We start from the raw sequence: 18,345 nt of genomic DNA, 5'->3' as shown, positions 1-18,345 counted from the left end.
GGACGCAAAAGCTAGGACAAATCTGAAAAAACAGGTTTAATAGAGAACAGAGGGGATGGGCCCAGGAGCTGCTGCCCTCCTTGCCAATATAGCACATGGCCTGCCTGGGTGGGTGGCACAGGATCTACTGCAGCCTGCAGTGGAGCCAAGGGGGAAGAATACAACCTCCCAGCTGGCCGAGAGCCAGGGGAGAGCATGTGCCATAGACAAGTCCTCCAGTGACTGGTACCTGCAGGCAGGGACCTAGGAGCTCACCTGCATGTGACCAGTCCCTACAAAGGGCAGTTCTTTAGAGACTGGGTATGAGGTGAGGTTGCAGCCTGCTTGGCAGAGAGGCAGTCTCCTGGCCTGGATGCCAACCCAGCAGAGATGTGAGCAGTGCAGGTCTCTGGGCTGGCTGCACAGACTGGAATGCATGGCAGGGTTCAGGCACACGCAGATGAGAGGTGTAGGAGCTAAACTCCTGGGCCACGGATCAGAGAGGTTGCTGGCAAGTCCATGTCTGTCCAGACAGTCTGCATCAGGCAGGGTCCCTGCTGCCTCCCGCAGTCCCTCAGCTCCCACTCATTAGAAGGCCAGTTTCTTCATGAGGAGGTACACCCTGGAGTCCACTTCAAAGCCATGCAGGTTGTTGGCATCTCCCTGGAGACGCATGAGCAGCCCTCCATAGGACACGTAGGCAGAGCTAGGGTGGAGGGGAAGGATGAGAGCAGAGCAGGAACTTGGGGGAGCATGACCATAGCCCCAAGCTCTAGAAGCCTAGCTAAGAGGCAGCAGCACTGGCTCATCATGGGCTGAGGGAGCTGGCTGCCAAGGCAGACTCCAGCCAGCGCCTCAGGGAAGCAGTGCCACATGAGACCAACGTACTGGGCAGCTCAGCACAGACTGCTAGCAGAATCAGGTGTTCCTGCCTCCAAGCTGCCAGTCTGGCGCCCAGACAGGACATGGACCACCCCACTCCCTGGCATCCACGAAGGACCAAATTCCCAACGAACGACAGGGAAGCAGCACAGGGGAGACACTTACAGTCGCGTGGCAGCCTCTGTAGATGTCTCGTCTCCCTCGATCCTGTACACTTTCCCGTACATCACATACTCAAACTGGTCAGCCCTGTGAGAGCAAGACAGTAGGGCAAGAATCGGCATGATCCTGGACCCAACCCTCCTGCCCAACACAAACCCCCTCCAGGCTAAACCCCTGCCAGCTAACACTGAACAGCCCGTCATCCTTCCACCCTCATGCAGCTGATCGGTGCTGCAGGCTGAACCGTCTGCCTCTTTTTTCATTTGCTGACAGGTTCCCACCCAACACCACAGACCTAGGGGATTTTTTTTGCCAATACGGATGGCCACTTGTTAACCAGCCATATTGGCCAATGTCAATCTGATAGCCGACATACAGCCTGGCAGCTTGGAGAGCAGCATCTGGCCTGTAAGTCTTGGAGGCAGGGAGGTGTGTGTGGGGGGGTGTGTGTGTGTATGTGGGGGGGGGGGTAGGCAGATCAAGGCTCACCACAGTGAGGGAGAAAGTGGGACTGGGGAAGGGGCAAGTGCTGCCTAGCTAGGGTGGTGAATGGGCCCCTGGGGTGGGTTATGGTGCAGAGCTGGGGGGAGAGGGAGGGGTGCACCTTCCCCAAGAGTACATACAGCGGAGAGGAGCTGCCTCCTTCCTGGACACAGCTCTACCCTGTGACTCACCTTGGGGGCCCATTCACTGCCCTGGCTGTGCAGCACCTGCCCCAGCTGTTCAGCACCTGCCCCTGCCCCACTCTCTCCCTCACCATGGGGGCCTCAATCTGCCCCCACACCCCTTCCCTCCAACACACTTACCAGCCAGATGCTGCTCTCCACAGTGCTGGGCTGCACTCCTGGTGGAGCACAGGCTGCAGCTGCTTGCATGCACGTGGCATTTAGTCGGTGCTGTTATGGGCTACACTGGCCAAAAAAAGCTGACCGCCGATAACATTAACTGTTCTTTTAAAATTGGTGCTGATCTGATATGCCAACTATGTATTTGTGCCCTCGACATGGAGCCCCAGCCAAGAAGCACAGAGCCCCAGAGAGAACAGGCGGGGACCCGGTTGGACACAGCAGGGAGGAGCGCCATAAATACACAAGGCAGAGCTCTGAAAAAAAAACCAGGCTGCAGGCAGAAAGGAAGGAGCAAGCAGACAAGGCTGCACACAGGCCAGGAGGAGGAGTGGGGCTCATTTACCGACCCTCCGCGAGGAAGCTCCATCAGGAGCGCTAGGAACCAGGGGTCTCCCCCAGAGGAGAGAGCACACGCTGCCCTGCTGCCGCCCCGCTCCTTCCCCCTCCTTTGCCAGCCCCGCGCCTGCCCCGCTACCTGGAGGGCCTGTCATCCGTGGGGTTGTACTCGCCGTCGTCCAGCGTCCCGTCCTCGTACAAGGTGCTGGCGATGACCAGGCGGAACTTGTCACCTGCAACCCGCGGGGTCAGCGCCGGTGCGGGCCTGGGGAGGAGGGGGGGACACTTCCCCACCCGGCCCCCCACCTACCCAGGTCCACGGGGTAGATCTGGATGTTGACGTCCAGGATCAGGTCCATCTTGAAGGACTCGCTCTCGCAGTGCAGGCGGGACACTGTGGGCAGAGCGGGGATCAGGACCCGGAGGGGCGTGGCCCGGGGTAAAAGGGGCGCGATGCGCGTGCAGCGGGGGGGTCCCGACTCCGCTCACCCCGGTCGAACTTCTTGCCCTCGGGGTCGATGTCCTTCACGTCGAAAATGTCCTCGAACAGGATCCCAGCCATACCGGCGGCTACGGACCCCCCTCTTCGGCGCCCGCCGCCGCGCCACGCGCTGCTACTTTCGCTTCCGGCCGGTGCACCGGAAATACCTCATCCGTCCGGGGCGGAAGCGCGGGCTCGGGGCGGAAGCGTCGCTCCGGGAGGGCGTTCCATGCTGGCTGCCTATGGGCGCATGCGCGTGCCGGGGCCGGACTTCGGGCTCCCTGCTCTGGGCGGCCGGCCCCGGGATGGGGCGCTGAGCCGGGGGTGCATGGCCGACCCGCGGAGGAAGAAGCTGACCAGCGTCGCCATCGCGCTGCTCTTCCTGTCTGGGGGCATCGAGTACGGTGAGTGCCTGGCCCCGCCCCGCGGCTCCCGCTTCCCTTGGACCCGTTTCGCAGGCGGGCACACTGAGGGCGGCCGGCACCCGGCCCGCGGGACGGTCCCCAGCCCCGGCGGTGGGTGCGAGCTGGCTCTCTGCTCCCCCCGGTGTCTACAGACTGGAGCGAGGGATGTTTTTAAGGCCAAAAGGGGCCTTCTCGGCCCTGCGGTCCGACCTGTCGTGTCATGCACGGGGCTGGATCCTGAAATAATTCTTCTTCCTCCCCCTGTGTTTTCGCCCTTGCGACATGACAGTCGCTGGGTCTGCGGCGTTCTGTGCCCAGCCCACAGGCCTGTCCTCGGAGGAGTGGAGCTGACTTCGCCGTTTCCTCGGTTAATATTTTACAAGGTGCAAGCTGAGCCTGCAGCTCGGGTAGGTCCCGGAGGAGGCCGTTCCTGCTCTTTGCACCAAGGAACTCCGAGTGCCGGGGGAAGGGGTAGCCCAGCGGGGAGCAGGGCAGGAGTGTTGACTGTCTGGGAGCTCCCGACCGCTGCAGTCCTACCTCCTTCTGGGAGAAGGCTTCAAAGCCAGCGGGGATCGGGGTCTGAGTGCCAGGAGACGTGGTGGATTGCCAAGTTGTCCTTCTCTCGTGTCCTCTGGGAGCAGCCAAGGGTGCAGCGATTTTAGTGCAGCAAGGGCTGAGGGCGGATGCCGGGAGCCGAGTGTCATTCCTCTGCCCTTGCCTGTCTCGCCACCTGGGAGAACACTGCAAGTGCTGTCACTTGTGCGGCTGCACGACATCAACCGATTCCCCCCGCAGAATCGGGCGCAGTTGGCATTGGCCATTTGGCTTGCGATGGCAGCCAGGCTAGAAGGTCTCGAGCCCTGTTGTTACAGGGCCTTACCCCACCGCATTGCTCCTGGCAAAGCAGCTTTCCTTGGCAGCTGGGTGCTTCAAGCTGAGCTGACCGGTCCGGCGACGGGAGTCACTGGCTCCCTGGGGAGCGGAGCCAGGGAGCGTCTAATGAGGAGGTGGTGTTTGATTGAGGCATGTCAGTCAGTGTGCCGGCCCAACCTTGGCAGCCTCTTGCCTGCCTCCTGCCTTGTCTGAGCTTGCACTTCCTTCGGTCTCTGCAGCTGTGGGAGTGCTCCGCGGTCCCGGGTGTTTCTCACCCTTCCTTCTCCTTCCCTTTGTGCCTCTGTGCTTCCCAGCGGTGTTGCCCTCGCCCCTTCCCTCCCAGAGGAGTTGGGCTGCCTTCCCACAGCTGCTGTCTGGGGCATGGCCTCACAACTAAGATGAGCCCCTGCCTCCAAGAGCCGATGGCCCACTCTAACGAGACCGGGTTTGGGGAAATGGGGCACCTGCGACTCCTCTCCCGGCTCTGCCCGCCTCCCAGTCGCCTTCCAGTCACTGATGGCTGTGCAGTGCCAAGGCAGGGCTATCCCCCGAGCACAGAGCTGGCGCTCCCTGGGCTCAGCGAGGGAAGTATGGGTCCCTTCCTGTAGTAGCCTTCTTCTTTCCAGTCCCCTCATCTGTGGCTTTTCGTCCCTGCCCTGACATGGATGGTCTGACTTGTGCTATCACGCCAGCACCCACACTGACATATTCACGCAAAAAAGGGCCCCAGGTGCCTGGGGGTTACACAGGCCAGGTGCAGACAGGAAAAATACAGGGCCAAACCTGTGGCTCGTGTCCCACAGCTGGGAACACTGCAGGGTGTTCATAAATGTCCCAGCTTCTCCTATCACCCCTGAGCTCCTCCAGCATGAGTCAGCTCCACTCCTGCTGGCCCAGCGCCCAGCTGGGCCCTGTCCAACCTCACCTCCCTGCTCAGCCCATTCCTGCCACTCGTCTCCGGTGACCCTCCTAGGTCTTCACTCTACCTTCCTTGCCCTCTTGGGGTTTCCTCTCCCTCGTCTCCATGAACCCCACTGCTTGGTCTGTCTCCCTTCTGTATCCTCCTGGATGTCACCTCCAGCCTAGGAACAGTAGGGTCTGGGCTGAGATCCCAACCGCCTGCTTACTCCCTACACAATTTACAGCAGCTTCCCTTTTCACCGAGGCATGGGGTCATCTCCAACATCCTCCACGTCCCAACCTTGCCCTTTCTTCCTCCATAATCCAAGCATGATCTGCCCCCCCTAAAGCTACCACCTTACAGTCCCTGCTCTCCTGTTGTCTGGGAATGTGGAAAACTGAGGCCCAGGGGTTAGTCGGTCCTTGGTTTATGTTGGATAGGGCCACAGAGCCAGCCCTGGTGCGTGGGTGGGAGGGTGCTGAGCCTTCCCAAAATGAGCAGGGAGTGGGGAGCTGAGTGCACTGCCAACTCCTACAGTGGAGGCCTCCAAGGGCAGCAAAAAGACTTTGAGCCAGACAGATTTCTCTTTGAGCAGCTGGCTCCGTCATTGCAGAGGGGAGCGGGGCAAGGGTGAGCAGGTGGGGGTGGGCGACAGTGTTGCAGCACCTCTGTCCCTTGGGGGAGAGCAGGCAGGGGCGAGCTGAGCCTGGCTGGAGAAACTGGCCGTGGGGCCTCCCTGCCTGGCACCAGAGACCTGCCCTGGCCATGCTCTTGCTGCCTGGGGTGACTTAGGGGCCTTTCTGCTTTCTTGGTCCTGGACCTGAAACTCCAGAGCTCCCTTGAGGGTGATCAGAGAGCAGTCACCGAGCCGCGGGGCAGCAACACCTCTTGGCTGCCTGCCTGGGACATCTGGAGTTGGCCGGTCGAGATAACCTGTGCTTTCAGGAATGGGAAGGCGCAGCGCAGGGGGCAGTCCGAGGCAGGCTGGGGGGATCTGCTGCTAGCTGTACAGAGCTTCGTGGAGCTTTCTAGCTGTGCTCCCTGTGTGGGAAAGCGACGCGGCCGTGGCTGCTCTAATGGCATGCCTGTGCAAAACGCGCTGTCCTTTCCTACTCCCACTGCTGACCAAATGCCTCAGGATATGCCAGGATGTGACGGACCAGCCAGGTGGAGCCTGATGGGGGAAGAAGGGGCATTGCGGGGGTCCCCGTGTCTCTGGGAAGCCAGCGCTGTCTCCCGGGGGAGAGGGACGGATTAGGAGAGCTCGCTGTGGCTACGGAGGGTCCGTCTGCTTGGCTGATGCTTCACCTTGCTGTGCCAGGTATCGGGAGAAGCCATCCAGCTGCCCCAATGGCTGGATCAGCTGAGGTGGGCAGGGTGGGACCCCCAGCTGGTGGGTCTCAGGGACCCAGACGGCCTTTGCTGTCCTTGTCACTGGTCAGCCCATGCCAGTTTGGGGGGGTGGTCAGGAGCTGGGTGGCCTGGCACTGCGCTGAGATGAGTCCTTCGTTGGCTGGATCCAGGATCAGGCTCAGTATTGGTGTGGGGTGTCCTGGTGGGACTCAGCCTGGGGCTGTCTCTGACTGTCTGTCTGTCTTCCTTGCCTGCCAGCGGTGATCCTGCCAACCATCTGGGCCTACCTGCAGACTCTCCATGCGGAGCCGTACTTCCTGGGCCTGGGGATCTCTGCCTTCAGCCTCACTGGCCTGCTGTCAGGGCCCCTCTTCGGGCTCTGGTCGGACCGCACCCAGCGCACCAAAGCAATCATCCTCTTTGCCAACACGTTCGAGATTGCAGGTGAGGCCGTGAGAGCAGACTGGGCGGGACCTCGTACTTCAGATTCCAGCCCCGCCGAGGGAAGACAGCAGCGCCCCATTTTATATGCAGCAGCTGAAACTATGCGGCCCATGGGAAGGCCCGTAGCGCAGTGTGGGACCCTCACACAGGCCTGTGGGGTTGACCACAGCCTGCAGTCACATGTGCGCCCTGTGACACGCACCCCATGTTGCTGGTCTCCGGCTGCCTCGGCCCCGTGGGCTGTCTCATTGCACCTTCCTCTCAGTGTTACCTGTTGCTCTTGTGTCCCCGATTCAGGGAATTTCATGTACTTCATGGGCATCTCCAAATGGCTCCTTCTGGGCAGCCGGCTTGTGGCAGGTAAGAGCTGGAGGCATCCCGGCCTGTATCCTAGGGGCTTTAGGTGCCTGCACCATCTCTCTCACCCCTGGCCCTGCACATCTCTGTCGCAGGTGTCGGGACAGGAGCGGGTGCCTCCATCTTTGGGTACCTCACTCGCTCCACCACCTCGCAAGAGCGTGCTACGGTGTTTGCAGTGGTCATGGCATGTCGGCAGGTCGGACTGCTGATTGGTAAGAGCCTCCCTTTTGCTGGACCAGGTGGAGGGTCTGGAAGAGGGAGCACGAGCTGCACAGAACTGGAGGAGCTGTTGGAGCTCGGCAAGATGGAGTTTGATAGAGAAGTGCAGGGGGCTGCCTGGGAGGAGAAATCCAAGGGTGAATATGAGACTGGGGAGAGCTGGTGAGGCAGCAGGACTGCAGCACAGGACCCGTGGGGGCACTAAGCAAGAGGCCGTGGCATGGGGCTGTGGAGGAAAAGGCTGGTCTTATCCTGAGAGGCACAGGAGAACCCGGATCATTCGTACCACGGCGGCTGGCAGCTTTGTGTCGGGTCGTAGAGGGCTTTTGTCTCAAAGGTTGCTGTTGCACTTAAAAGTTGGTTTTTAAACCTACCTAAGAATTGACACAACACTCAGTTGATTAATAGCAGAAAGGCTTGCTTTAATAACTACCAACAAGCTACAAAGCTGAACGACCAAAAAAGACTCTTGCCCAATATAAAATGAGCTATTACAGAAAGTCCTAATAAGTATTTAGCTGCAGCAGTGTTTTCTTCCCTGTGCAGGCAGGGAAGCTAGTCTTGCAGCCTTTACAAAGCGTGGGTCCTTTACTCCTGGGCTGGGTGCAGGATGGCTTCTTGATCTTTTCTGGGTTGCACACCTTGCTGGCAGTTCTGTCTCGCTTTTTATACTGTTTTAATTATATAGCCTCAAAGCATTTTTCCTTGATGGTTGGTCAGTTAAAGTCTGAGCAAAACAGGGAGGAAAAGGGTGACCATTGTGTTACAATTGTTAAACTGCCTGGCTCGTGTTTTTGGATTTGTGCAGGTGTGAAGACTTGTGTTTCTCGCAGCTATTGAAGTTATGGGTCAGTTAAATGTGATGGGTCTTGAGTAGCTAAACAGGATGCCTAGAGGCATTGGTTACCTCTAGGGGTTTTGGGATATTTGTTTATCAGTGGGGCAAATTTGCAGTAGCTTGTACCGGTGATGGCTTATCTACAAAACTTCAGACAGACATTGAATGATTGAGACATTTGTAATGCTTTAGACATTGGATGTCTGTTTTGAGAAATATGAAGATGTCACGTACAGGACATCTTTCCTGTATTCAGTGCACCTTTTACAGGTTTTGCTTGAAATGCATATTTAGTCTTTTGTTTTCTTTAGTTGCTAGTTCAGTTGAAATATATATGTAGCTTCCTTGCCTTCTCTAGTTACGCTGGCTCAGCCTCTTCCTTGCTCTCTGAGCTTGGAGATGCACGTGTTGTGTGTGTCAAGTCTTTGCTAACAATTTTCCTTTTAGAGGAACCATCACTCTTATTTTATGGCATGGGTCTGGTGTTGGGTGCCACAAGCTCCACTGTCTCTGTGCCTTAATAGGTTGCAGCCATCGCAGAGACTTGATTTTTCTAGTGGCAGGCTTGTCACCACAACCCAGTCTTGCCCCAGCCACTGTCTTGCATTTTTGTGCAAGCTTTCACAGCCAGCAGTTGCTTCTCCAACCAGCTGGAGCACAGCTGCATCCTGCAGAGTGGCTCGGAGAAGCAGCGCCCTGGGCAATACAAGCTGCAGCAAACAGCTTGAGTGCCTCAGGGGCCCTGTGCAGCTGGTTGCTGTGGCCCTCTCGACCCCTGCTTACTTGGCAGGTCCTTCTCTCGGCCAGGGCTCAGGAAGGAACCTGACTCTGCAAAGCCTCTGGGGTTGGCTGGGCTAACAGGGGCATCGTGTGTCAGAGGTGTTAGCTCCTCTTGGTGTCGGTGAGGCCTTGGCTGGTGTCCTGTGTGCAGTCCTGGGCACTGTGCTTTGAGAGGTGGAGGTGCTGGGGATGGTCTGGAACTGAGGTCAGGAAGGCTGAGATGTTTAGGAAAGCCCATCTAGGAGGCTAAGCAAGTTGGGGTCTAGGGATGAGAGGATGGAGGGACCTCAAGGCTCCCGGGGCATGAGGGCTGCCCTAGGCAGGAGGGGGATGCACTGTTCCTCACATCCCCCCGAGGCAGAGTGGGGGGTAATCGGCTTAGCAGATTTGGGGCTGGGAACAGCAAGGTACTGGAGCAGGCTGCCAAGGGAGGGAGCAGGGGAGCCTTGCCCGTGCCGGCTTGGACAAATCTCTGACAGGGTTGGTCTGGACGTCCTTAGCCTTACCTCAGAGCTAGGGAGGTGTTTGTATACATGTGTTTGGGGGGCCGAGGCTCTGCTTTACCAGCTCTCAGGGTTTGTGGCAGGCACCTCCTGAATGCTGTCCCTGACCACATGCTGCAGGAGTGAAGGGTGGGCCTGGGACCCTGGCATTTCTTGGGTGGGGATAGGGGCAGTGCTGGGTGCATGGTGGCTGTGCCTCTCCTGGGGAGAGGATTCTCTTGCTGGGTCCCTTGCAGAGGGTTTCCTGCCAGAGCACTGAGCGCTTATCAGTGCAAGGCAGTGAGGGAAGGGGAGGGGTGCCCGTCAGGGTAGAAACACCCTTGATGACTGGCCTTGGCCCTCCTGCCCTGGGGTGCACGGTAGCAGGGGGGCCCAGCACTCCTTGCCCTCTGGTTTCCTCCCAGTGCCTCTGACCTGCTACCTATCTGCACCTAGGGCCTGCCTGTAACCTCTTCCTGCGGCTCTGTAACTTCCGTCTGGGGCCCTTTGAGGTCAACAAATTCACATCCCCTGGAGTGAGTATCTGGGGGTCTTGGTCCTGGGCTTCTGGGGATGGGGAGGATGTGCAGAGCTCTGAGGGGCCCTGGGGACCCTGGCAAGAGGCCACAGAGGCTCTGCTATCCGTCCTTCTGTCCCTGTGTCCACACAGCTCTTCATGTGCTTGCTGTGGATCCTGCTCCAGTTCGTCGTCATGGCCATGTACTATGACCTGCCGCCCTCAGCCCACCTGCAGCGGGCGGCCCTTGTGCCACAAGAGGAGGAGGAAGAGCCCTTGGTGCCTCATGATGCTGGCCTGGAGGAGGGGGCCGAGAACAGCCGCTACGGCAGCACTGGCTCTGACCTGCGAGCAGCCACCCCCGGCGGTCCTGACCCCCATGCAGGGGATGAGTACCGCTACGTGCCCAATGGACACCTGGCTGAGGAGGAGGCACGGGACAAGGGGAAGAGCCAGCTCCAGAACTTAAGCACCATGAAGGGTGAGTGCCCGTGGTCTCAAGGGGGTCCTGGCAGCTGCCTGCGGGGGAGCACAGTAGTGGCCCTCCCTGTACGGCTCCTTGGCCTGGGCATGTGCCAGTGGTCCTGGGGATGGTGCCCACAGCTAAGTGTCTCCATGGACACACATGGTGAGTGTGGGGTGTGGCAGGCAGGGGTGTGCCCCCAGAGGCCACCTGAGCTGAGCCAACAATGGATTTCGTGGGGAGAGGAGGTGTACCCAGAGGACCGCCCCCCTGCACCTGAGCTCGGGGCCCTATTGTGCTGGGTGCTGCCCATTCACATTGTAAGAGTCAGGCCCTGCCCCAAAGACAGGCCAAGGGCAGGGGAGAGCCTGACTCAGCTTCTACTGGGTGCCTGAAGCCCACCAGGAAATGGGAGACTCTCCCTTCAGTCCACCAGAAGCAGGGCTCGCCTGAGGGGACTGGGCCACGTGGGGTGGTGGGCCGAGCTGGGATCGAGCCTGCAGCTCTGATGGTAGCTGGGGGATGCCAGGAGCATGATCTGTCAGCCCAGCGTGGCAGGGGCTCACGGTTGTGGAGTGGTGTCGTCCTTGAAGCAGCTGTGACGGGAACCAGCCTCATCCAAGTGTCTCCATGTCCTGCCTGCTGTCTTTGCAGAATACCTGCGGGAGGAGGTGGTGGTTTTGCTCACTGCCCAGTTCATCACGCTTTTCAACCAGACGGCCCTGGAGGTGAGGAGCAGGGCGCTGCAGGCAGCTCCCACCCTTCAGCACCCACTCAGACGGGCTCTTGTCCTCCAGAGCTGGGGTGGGGGTGCCTTGGGGTCCCAGCCCCACTCAGAGCCACCCTGGGGTACGTATAGGAAGGGTGGGACGTCTTCTTTAGCCCCTCTGAGGTTCTGGATGTGATTGTGGGGGAGCCCTTTCCTCTGCTTGGTGCCCTGGACTCCTTCCAGCACCCAGCTGTGGGGGGGTGAGGATGCTTCTCTCACCTGGGAGGGGTGGCGGGCTCTGAGCCCCTGGCTCCTGGAGACCTGCCTGGTGAAGGTCTCCTTGTGGGGCAGGATGTGGCCATGCCCAGGCAGCAGAAAATGCCGTGCTGGGCAGGGGAGCCCCAAAGCTTGGCCGCACGGCTGAGCAGGGTTGGCAGCCTGCAGGGGAGGGCAGTACCTGTTACCTGTCCGCGCCACGGGCACTGCTGCAGGCAGACTCCTCAGACCCTTCACTGGAGCGTGGCATTTGCCCTGCTGTGGAGGAGCCCCCATGCATCTGTCTCTCTCCAGACCATGGTGACCCCCATCACCCAGCGCTACCTGAACTTCGGGGAGCTGGAGAACAGCATCATGTACTTCCTGTGTGGCATTGAGGTGAGACAGATGCTGAACCCCAGGGTGGGGCATTGTGGGGGACTCATGGTCCTTCCTTCTGCCCTAGCTCCGTGCGGGGGTCCCCACATGATAACCCCACTCCCCTCCCTGCCCCAGGTGATCTGCGGCTTCTTCCTGGTGCGCTGTCTCAGCACGCACCTCCCCGACCGTGTCATCCTGGTCCTGGGGCTCATCATCTGCAATGTGGCCTGTGTCTGGTGCTTGCTGTTTTTGGCTCGGCCCCAAGGTAACTTGCAGGGGCCTGTGTTTGTTTCCTGCGGCCAGGGGTGGGGAGGGTCCCACCAGCCCTGCAGAGGATGCTGTGGAGTGCCTGGTGTCTGGTGGGCTGGCCCAGCGGGCTCCATATTGCAGGGCAGCAAGGGGCTGCATCCCATGCTCCCAGCCTCCTCCAGCCCCATCAACATCCCTAAAGCAGGTGAAAATCCCCCATCACTTCCCTTTCTTGGAGGCGCATGCTTGCCTCCCCTGCAAACTCCTCTGCCTACTACTGCTGCTTTCTCAGGAGCTGGGTCAAGTCTGGGCTCAGCTTGGGAGGGCTCAGAGTAGTTCCCCCCCCCCCCCCCCACCCCATGTGGTTCCCTTGGAGCAGGCACAGGGAAGGGACAGCCCTGCCCATCACCGCTGCACCTGTCCCCTCCCCACCGGCCTGCAGCCCCCCACAGGCAGGAAGGGCTCTGGTGCTTCCACGGCTCCTGGGACAGTGGCAGCAGCAGGTTGGGGAGTGGAAGGAAGAGGAAGAGATGGGTTTGCCTCTGAGAAGGGAGTGGGGACCTTTACCTGCTTTAGAAACTTCAAAATGCCACTGCACCCACCTCTGTACCCCCGCTCCCATCTCGATGCGCAGCAGAGGCGCTCCCAAGGGAGAGGATGTGAGGGTGGGCTTCATGTGTTCTTTTGCTCCATGGCTAAAGGTGGCAGTAGCTGGTACAAGGTAGCATGGGGGGGATGTGCCAGAAGCTTAGCTGTCTACTGCACAACCTGCAGGCCCTGACTTGAGGTCCCTAAGGGAAGTGCCCAGCTCCCAAGGGTCCCTAAGGGTGGCTGCAGCTCCCGAGGCTTCTCCACCCTTGACTGACTCTTTTGTCTGCTGTGCCTGCAGGGAGCTTTGGCGTCCTGCTGGGAGAGCTGGTGGTTGGGGTGTTCTTGCAGGTCCTGGGGCTCCCCTTTGTGGCCGTCTCCCAGGTCTCGCTCTTCTCCAAGGTGACAGCCGAGAGGACACAGGGTGAGCTGTGGGCTGTGGGTTTCCCCAGGCTGCGCGGCACAGTTGCTCGACAACCCCACCATCATTGCCTCTTCTCAGTGGACCCCTCCCCCAGAGTTCAAGCGTCTGCACCCCCTTTGTGCCCAGGTGCCAAGGTGAGGCTGTTCTGGCCCTCCCACTCCCTTCGCTCGGGGTCTTCCTTCAAGTATGCCTGGTTTGTGCCCTGGGGCTCTGCGCTGGGGCCTGGCTTCGGCCCCCAGAAAGCAGGCAGCTGGGGAAGCATCAGGGAGATGTTCTTCATCTCCCTTTGTCAGCAGGCTCCCTCGTTATCCAAATGCACTGCAGCTGGGCTCTCTCAACAGGGCTCACTGCTCCCTCTTAAAGGGACAGGCCTCTCTGTTACGCCCTTGTAGCCAAATCTTTGTCCTACTCACAGACCCCATGCTGATCCCCATCTTCACAGACCACTCGCTACATGGCACCCTACTGAGTGCAAGGTGATGGGATCCGAGCATCCTTTGGGTCAGGCGAGCCCCGCGGCTCACAGTGTTGATGCAGCAGTATTGCCTAATCTCCCTTGGGTTAAACCCATGTTGCTTTTTACTCTGCTTCTGTTTCCAGCCTCCCCCCTTCCAGACGCAGGGTCTAACCCTTTGTGCTTTTCGCCTGCTGCAGGGTTCAGTCAGGGGCTGCGGCGCTCGGTAGGGGGAGTGGCCACCATCCTGGGCCCGCTGTGGGCCGGAGGCCTGACTGACAACCTCTTCATCATGCTGGGGGTGATGATGGGCCTACTCAGCCTGCTGACGGTGAGCATCTCCCCCCCGCCCCCGGCTCTGATCCTGCGAACTGCTTGCTGATGGCTTTTCTGCTCCCACAGGTGATGGTCGGGCTCTCGTACACCTACCTGGTGGAGCCGCCCAGGGGCTACCTGTCAGAAACGTCCCAGGAGGAGCAAAGCTCATGACCTCTGACCCCTCCATGGGCTGCCAGGGGGACAGCACAGACTGAGGTGAGGTCACTAAGGTGAGAGCGCGTGGGGGCTCCGAGTCAAGCATGCCATTGTGTCTGGGGGAGCTGGCAGGAGCGCAGCAGCCCCTGTTCCAGGCTTCAGCCAGGCAGAGCAATGGAGCTGTCTCCTCCTGGCAGCGCCTGAGTAGGAGGGGGTTTAGGATCACCCCTATAAAATCACTTGTCTGTCTCAAGCAGGAGTTGGATTAGATGACTTCTGGAGGTCCCTTCCAGCCCTGCTTCTCCATAATACAGAATTGTGTGAGGACAGCGGAGAGCACGCAGCAGTGACAAGCTTCAGGCTCCCAGTGTGGGCTGCTATCGCTGCTCTGCAGCGTGGTATCAGAGAGAAGTGGGGCTGGAAGGGACCTGCAGAGGTCATATCTAGTCCAATGCCCTGCCTCTGGCAGGGTCATCCCTACCCAAACCATCCCATACAAATACATCATCTAAACGCTATAATAAAACTATCGGCAACCTTGACGCAACACAAGACATCGCACCTGAGCCTGCCACAGGTAAAGCAGGGGAACCACGGCAGTCAATGTCCTGTTTCTGTAGAAGCTTGTAAATATATGCTGAAGAGATCCCAGGTAGAAGCTATGCCTCCTACTAGAGAGGAAGGTAGAAACCTCCCCAGTCTGCGCCCATCCAACTAGGGGGTAAAATTGCTTCCCGACACCAAATGTGTCATCGGTCTGACTGTGAGTGGAGGGTCAAGACCCTTTAGCCAGGAACCTCTGGGTTTAAGTTCCAGCAGGAGCACTGGCACAGCCCAGTCAAAGTCCCCAGCCTTGGGTGCAGCTAACACCCAGTTCCTCTGAGGGAGGCTTAAACCCCCCTGACACATCTGGTAGAAAGGTGGGGAGGGGGTAACCAATAAAGCCCAGACGCATGAGCAATATCCTTAGTAGAGCTTGGGCACAGCTACACCTAGATCGTCCCCACCAGTGGCTGTCCAACCTCTCCTTGAACACCTCGAGCGATGGAGAGCCCGCAGCTTCCCTGGTGTCTGTTCCACTGCCTCCTTGCTGTAACAGTGAAGCAGCTTTCCCTGGGATCCAAGCTAATCCCACCTTGCTGCAACTTCAAGCCAAGGTGGTACAAACACCTTGACCGGGTTTATCAAGATCTCTTGGCAGCCAGAATATAGGAGGGAGCTTAGGGCATTGCTGAAGGAGCAATGCCACTGGCACCCGTGGAGGGTGTTTAATCGGAAGCATTCACAGCAGAAGGTGGATGTACTTGTCCTAACACCCTTAACTCTGCCCTCCGCCTTGTCTTGGAGGTAGTGTCAATCCTGCCCCTAATTCCCTGAGATGTCTATTGCCTATCCCCTTCTCTTGCTCTGTATGACAAACCTCCCAGCCCTGATGTCCGAGTCACAGCCTCCTTCCAGGTCACCTTCCCATTACCCAGCCAGGCCACACCAGGTAGGCGAGGAGAAAGCACGTCTGCTCTGGAAGGAGCACTGATCTGCAGTGGCTGGGCTAAGAACAGCTGCAGGAGCAGGGGTGGCAGGGTAGTGAATGCCATTCCTATCTTTAGAAAAGGCTTTTGGGCTGACTGGAGGAGTTACAGCCCCGGAAGCCCTGCAGCTGTGCCTGGCGAGCCAGGGAAACCAGCATCTAAACAGCCCGTTTGTCTGTCAGTCTCTCATCTTATCTTAGTATTTGGAAGTGTTGGAGGATGAGCGGATGAAGGAGAATGGCTTGACACAATTGCTTCAGCTTTCTAACGGCCCCCACAGGATCAATGAAAGATGAGCAGTGAGGAACGCAGTGTCGCCCTTTGCCAACAGGGTTAAGAGGCAGAATAAACGGGTCTGTTTAGTTGCTGGCAAACGGCCGACAGCAGCAGTCCTGGTTTTGCTCCAGCTTTGAGGGTGTTTGCCCCATGGTGGCAAAATCTGCCATTGCTGAAATGTTGAGGGAAGGGTAGAGGGACCTGAGGAGGCTGTGAGGAATGGCAGAGGCCTGGTGCCGCTCAGTGCATGGGTAGGGTGAGGATGGAGAACCATGAGGTGAGACTGGCCGGAAGGAAAAGCTGTGGAGGGTTTTGGTGGCCTGATACAGGCTCAGGGTTGGGGGTGTTGGTCGCGCTGCGGACAGCTGGGTGAAGCCCAGCTGCTTGGCCCAGCGGGTAAATGTGGGGGGTGGGAAGAATGGAGGCCCAGACTTGCTCCCATGGGCAGAGGACAGGGCTCTTAACTCAGGATAGAGGGGCTGTGACTAGCAGCTGTCCAGACGAGGCCCAGGTGGCTGGGTGGAAGCTGCTTCCTGCAGCAGGGGAGCAAGGAGGCATCAAGGAAGGGCAGGGGCGGCCAGCTGCGTGCATGTGCCCTGGCTGCCCCAGGAGGCTGTGGGGCCACTAAGTCTGGCAGGACACAAAGAGGGGCTGGGCATGCGTGAGGGTGACGAGGGTCCCTAGTCCCAGCAGGCGGAGGGACAACGCCTCTGGCTTTGGGACTGGGTTCAAGCCACATCATTCCCGCCCTGGCCCCAGACACACCTTCCCCTGGGGCAGTGGACGCTGGGGTAGATGGGCTTGGGGTCTGGGAGTCCGCATTTTCACCCTGACCCTTCACCTATGCCCCCTTGCATTCCTTCCCCATCCCACAGCTCCCAGTCACTAGTCCACACAACAGGGGTCCGATCCAGCCCCAGGCTTCTGCCTCGCGCTAGGCCTGGTGCTCTGTGCCACCCCGCCCCCCTACCTTAGTGGCTCCTGGTTGTGCAGGTCCACCCTAACTCTCCCCCCCGCTTCTCTCAGGCAGGTCTCGCTCCGGCTGGCACTGAAGATCCATGGGCCCCATCCTGTTACCCTGGGGCTGCTCCCCTTCTGGGCAGGGGATGGGGGAGTGGGACCAGAGCTCACATCCTTCTGAAGAGCATCAGTGCTGTCGAAATGGGGGAGCCCCCTTCCTGCTCGTCTGGACTGGCACCCCCTGCCCCCATCCCTCCTGGGTGGCACTCGTCCTCTTCTCCCCCTGCCAGTGGGGCCACAGCTGCCTGCTGCCTCTGGACAGAGGGCAGGATTCCCTGGTGGAGAGGACAAAGAAGCGGTGCTTCTGGCCTCTGTGTGGGCAGCTGCAGGTGCTGAGGCGTGGACCCTGTGGGTGCAGGTCTCTGTCTTTGGTGCTGGATGCCTCTCCCAGGCTGAGCTGCTCCTGGGGGCTGTAGGCGGCTGGGAACTGCCTGCTCATGCCAGGGCTGTGGCATCCGTGGTTAGCAAACTGGTGTTTCCTCTCTTTCACCCTGGGCATGTCCCAGTGTTCCCATCTCTGGCTCCAGGTGGAGGGCTGCTCCCCCCTCACTCCATGCCGGCGGGGGTGGGTGAGGGAGGGCTGGGCCCCACTCTCCCCGTCTCTGTGTCTGTAACGTGCGTGTGTATGCGTGTGTGCAGAGATAAGAATAAACCCAGGTGGCAGTGGGGCTTCATCCTGGCAGGTCACTGTGCGGGTCAGTGCCCCAACTCTGGTGCACCGGCTCTGTCTGACAGGGCCAAGGCGGGGTCCAGAGGGAGAAGCAGGTGGGTGGGAGAGCTTGGGGGGGTCTCAGGGAAGCCTAGTGCAGCCTGTGCATCTCATGCTGCTGGCTTGGGGTGGTGGGGGGAGCCTTGCAGTGGCTGCAGGGCTGGTATGAGCCATTCCTGTGCCAGCTGCAGGCTGAAGGAGGGCAGTGCCTTGCTGGAAGGAGCAAGGCTGGGTCTTTCAGGTCCAGCTGGGGGCACAGATCGTTCTGCACCCCCTGGTGCTGCTGAGTCGGGGCAGGGGCAAGCCCCCGGGCACTGGGCTGCTGGCAGCTCCTTCAGCTGGCAGCGCTGGGTGAGCTGGGGCAGGCCCGGGAGAGACCTCCCTGAGGCACGCACAAGTTCCTCCGGGGCCCTGGGTGCTGGTTCGGGCTGTGGTTGGTGGCAGGGTGAGCAGAGCGCAGACTTGCCCCTGCAACTGGCTGGAGCTGACCAAGCAGCTGAGCCACCCAGTGCCAGGTAGGACTGCCCGACCCTGGGTGCTGTTGGGCTGGGAGGCGGGTGAGACTCAGCGCAGGACCCCAGGGGCAGGGGCTGAGCTCCGCCTGTTCTGGGGAGAGGCAGGGTGGGAAATGTGGGTGCAGGAGCTCTGGGGTAGAGAGGCTGCCTGGCATGGTGTGTCCCTGCGGGGTTGCCCAGTCTGGGCTCCACACCCCCAAGATGGGACTGGTGGCCCGAGGGAGTTGCTCTTAGAGCTAAGGAGCAGGGTGCCAGCGTCCAAACCCCGGGCTTGGCTTTGCACCACGGGCGATGCCTGCACCCCTCCTTCCTCTCCCCAGCTAGCATCACCCAGTGGGTACCGTACCTGCCAAGAACCAGCGCAGGGGGGCATTAGGGGTTGCTGTATGGTGCACTGTGTGCCCCCTCCCTGCTGGCTCCCCCCATCTCTGCTCTGTGTC

General features: G+C 59.7%; 2 protein-coding genes across 6 annotated transcripts; one reads left to right on the top strand and one right to left on the bottom strand.

Moving 5' to 3' along the window:
* Positions 1-23: 23 nt before the first annotated feature.
* Positions 24-2,850, bottom strand: POLR2H (RNA polymerase II, I and III subunit H). The gene is made up of 5 exons (XM_090051642.1): positions 2,697-2,850; positions 2,518-2,601; positions 2,347-2,440; positions 1,027-1,110; positions 24-685 (listed from the first exon to the last, which is right to left on the bottom strand). Exons 1-5 carry the CDS (start codon positions 2,767-2,769, stop codon positions 568-570), a joined length of 453 nt encoding a protein of 150 aa, XP_089907768.1. The 5' UTR covers positions 2,770-2,850; the 3' UTR covers positions 24-567.
* A 61-nt stretch (positions 2,851-2,911) lies between these two features.
* On the top strand, positions 2,912-17,441 carry LOC149863166 (major facilitator superfamily domain-containing protein 8-like). Of its 5 annotated transcripts, none has more exons than XR_016443176.1 (13): positions 2,912-3,092; positions 6,478-6,663; positions 6,961-7,023; positions 7,116-7,235; positions 9,799-9,878; positions 10,013-10,340; positions 10,977-11,050; positions 11,602-11,685; positions 11,803-11,932; positions 12,806-12,928; positions 13,583-13,713; positions 13,785-13,930; positions 16,692-17,441. XR_016443176.1 is itself a non-coding variant. In XM_090053686.1 (13 exons), exons 1-12 carry the CDS (start codon positions 2,918-2,920, stop codon positions 13,869-13,871), a joined length of 1,581 nt encoding a protein of 526 aa, XP_089909812.1. In that variant the 5' UTR covers positions 2,912-2,917; the 3' UTR covers positions 13,872-13,916; positions 16,692-17,441. The 5 variants fall into 5 exon arrangements, 3 of the variants coding, with proteins under 3 accessions (XP_089909812.1, XP_089909811.1, XP_089909814.1); XR_016443175.1 differs by having other exon boundaries at positions 16,688-17,441; XM_090053686.1 differs by having other exon boundaries at positions 13,785-13,916.
* The last annotated feature ends 904 nt before the right edge of the window (positions 17,442-18,345 follow it).

The sequence above is a fragment of the Crocodylus siamensis genome, chromosome 6 (assembly GCF_052110815.1).
Source record: "Crocodylus siamensis isolate JL-2025a chromosome 6, ASM5211081v1, whole genome shotgun sequence".
NCBI classification, from domain to species: domain Eukaryota; kingdom Metazoa; phylum Chordata; order Crocodylia; family Crocodylidae; genus Crocodylus; species Crocodylus siamensis.
This window is presented reverse-complemented; position numbering and strand designations above follow the sequence as displayed.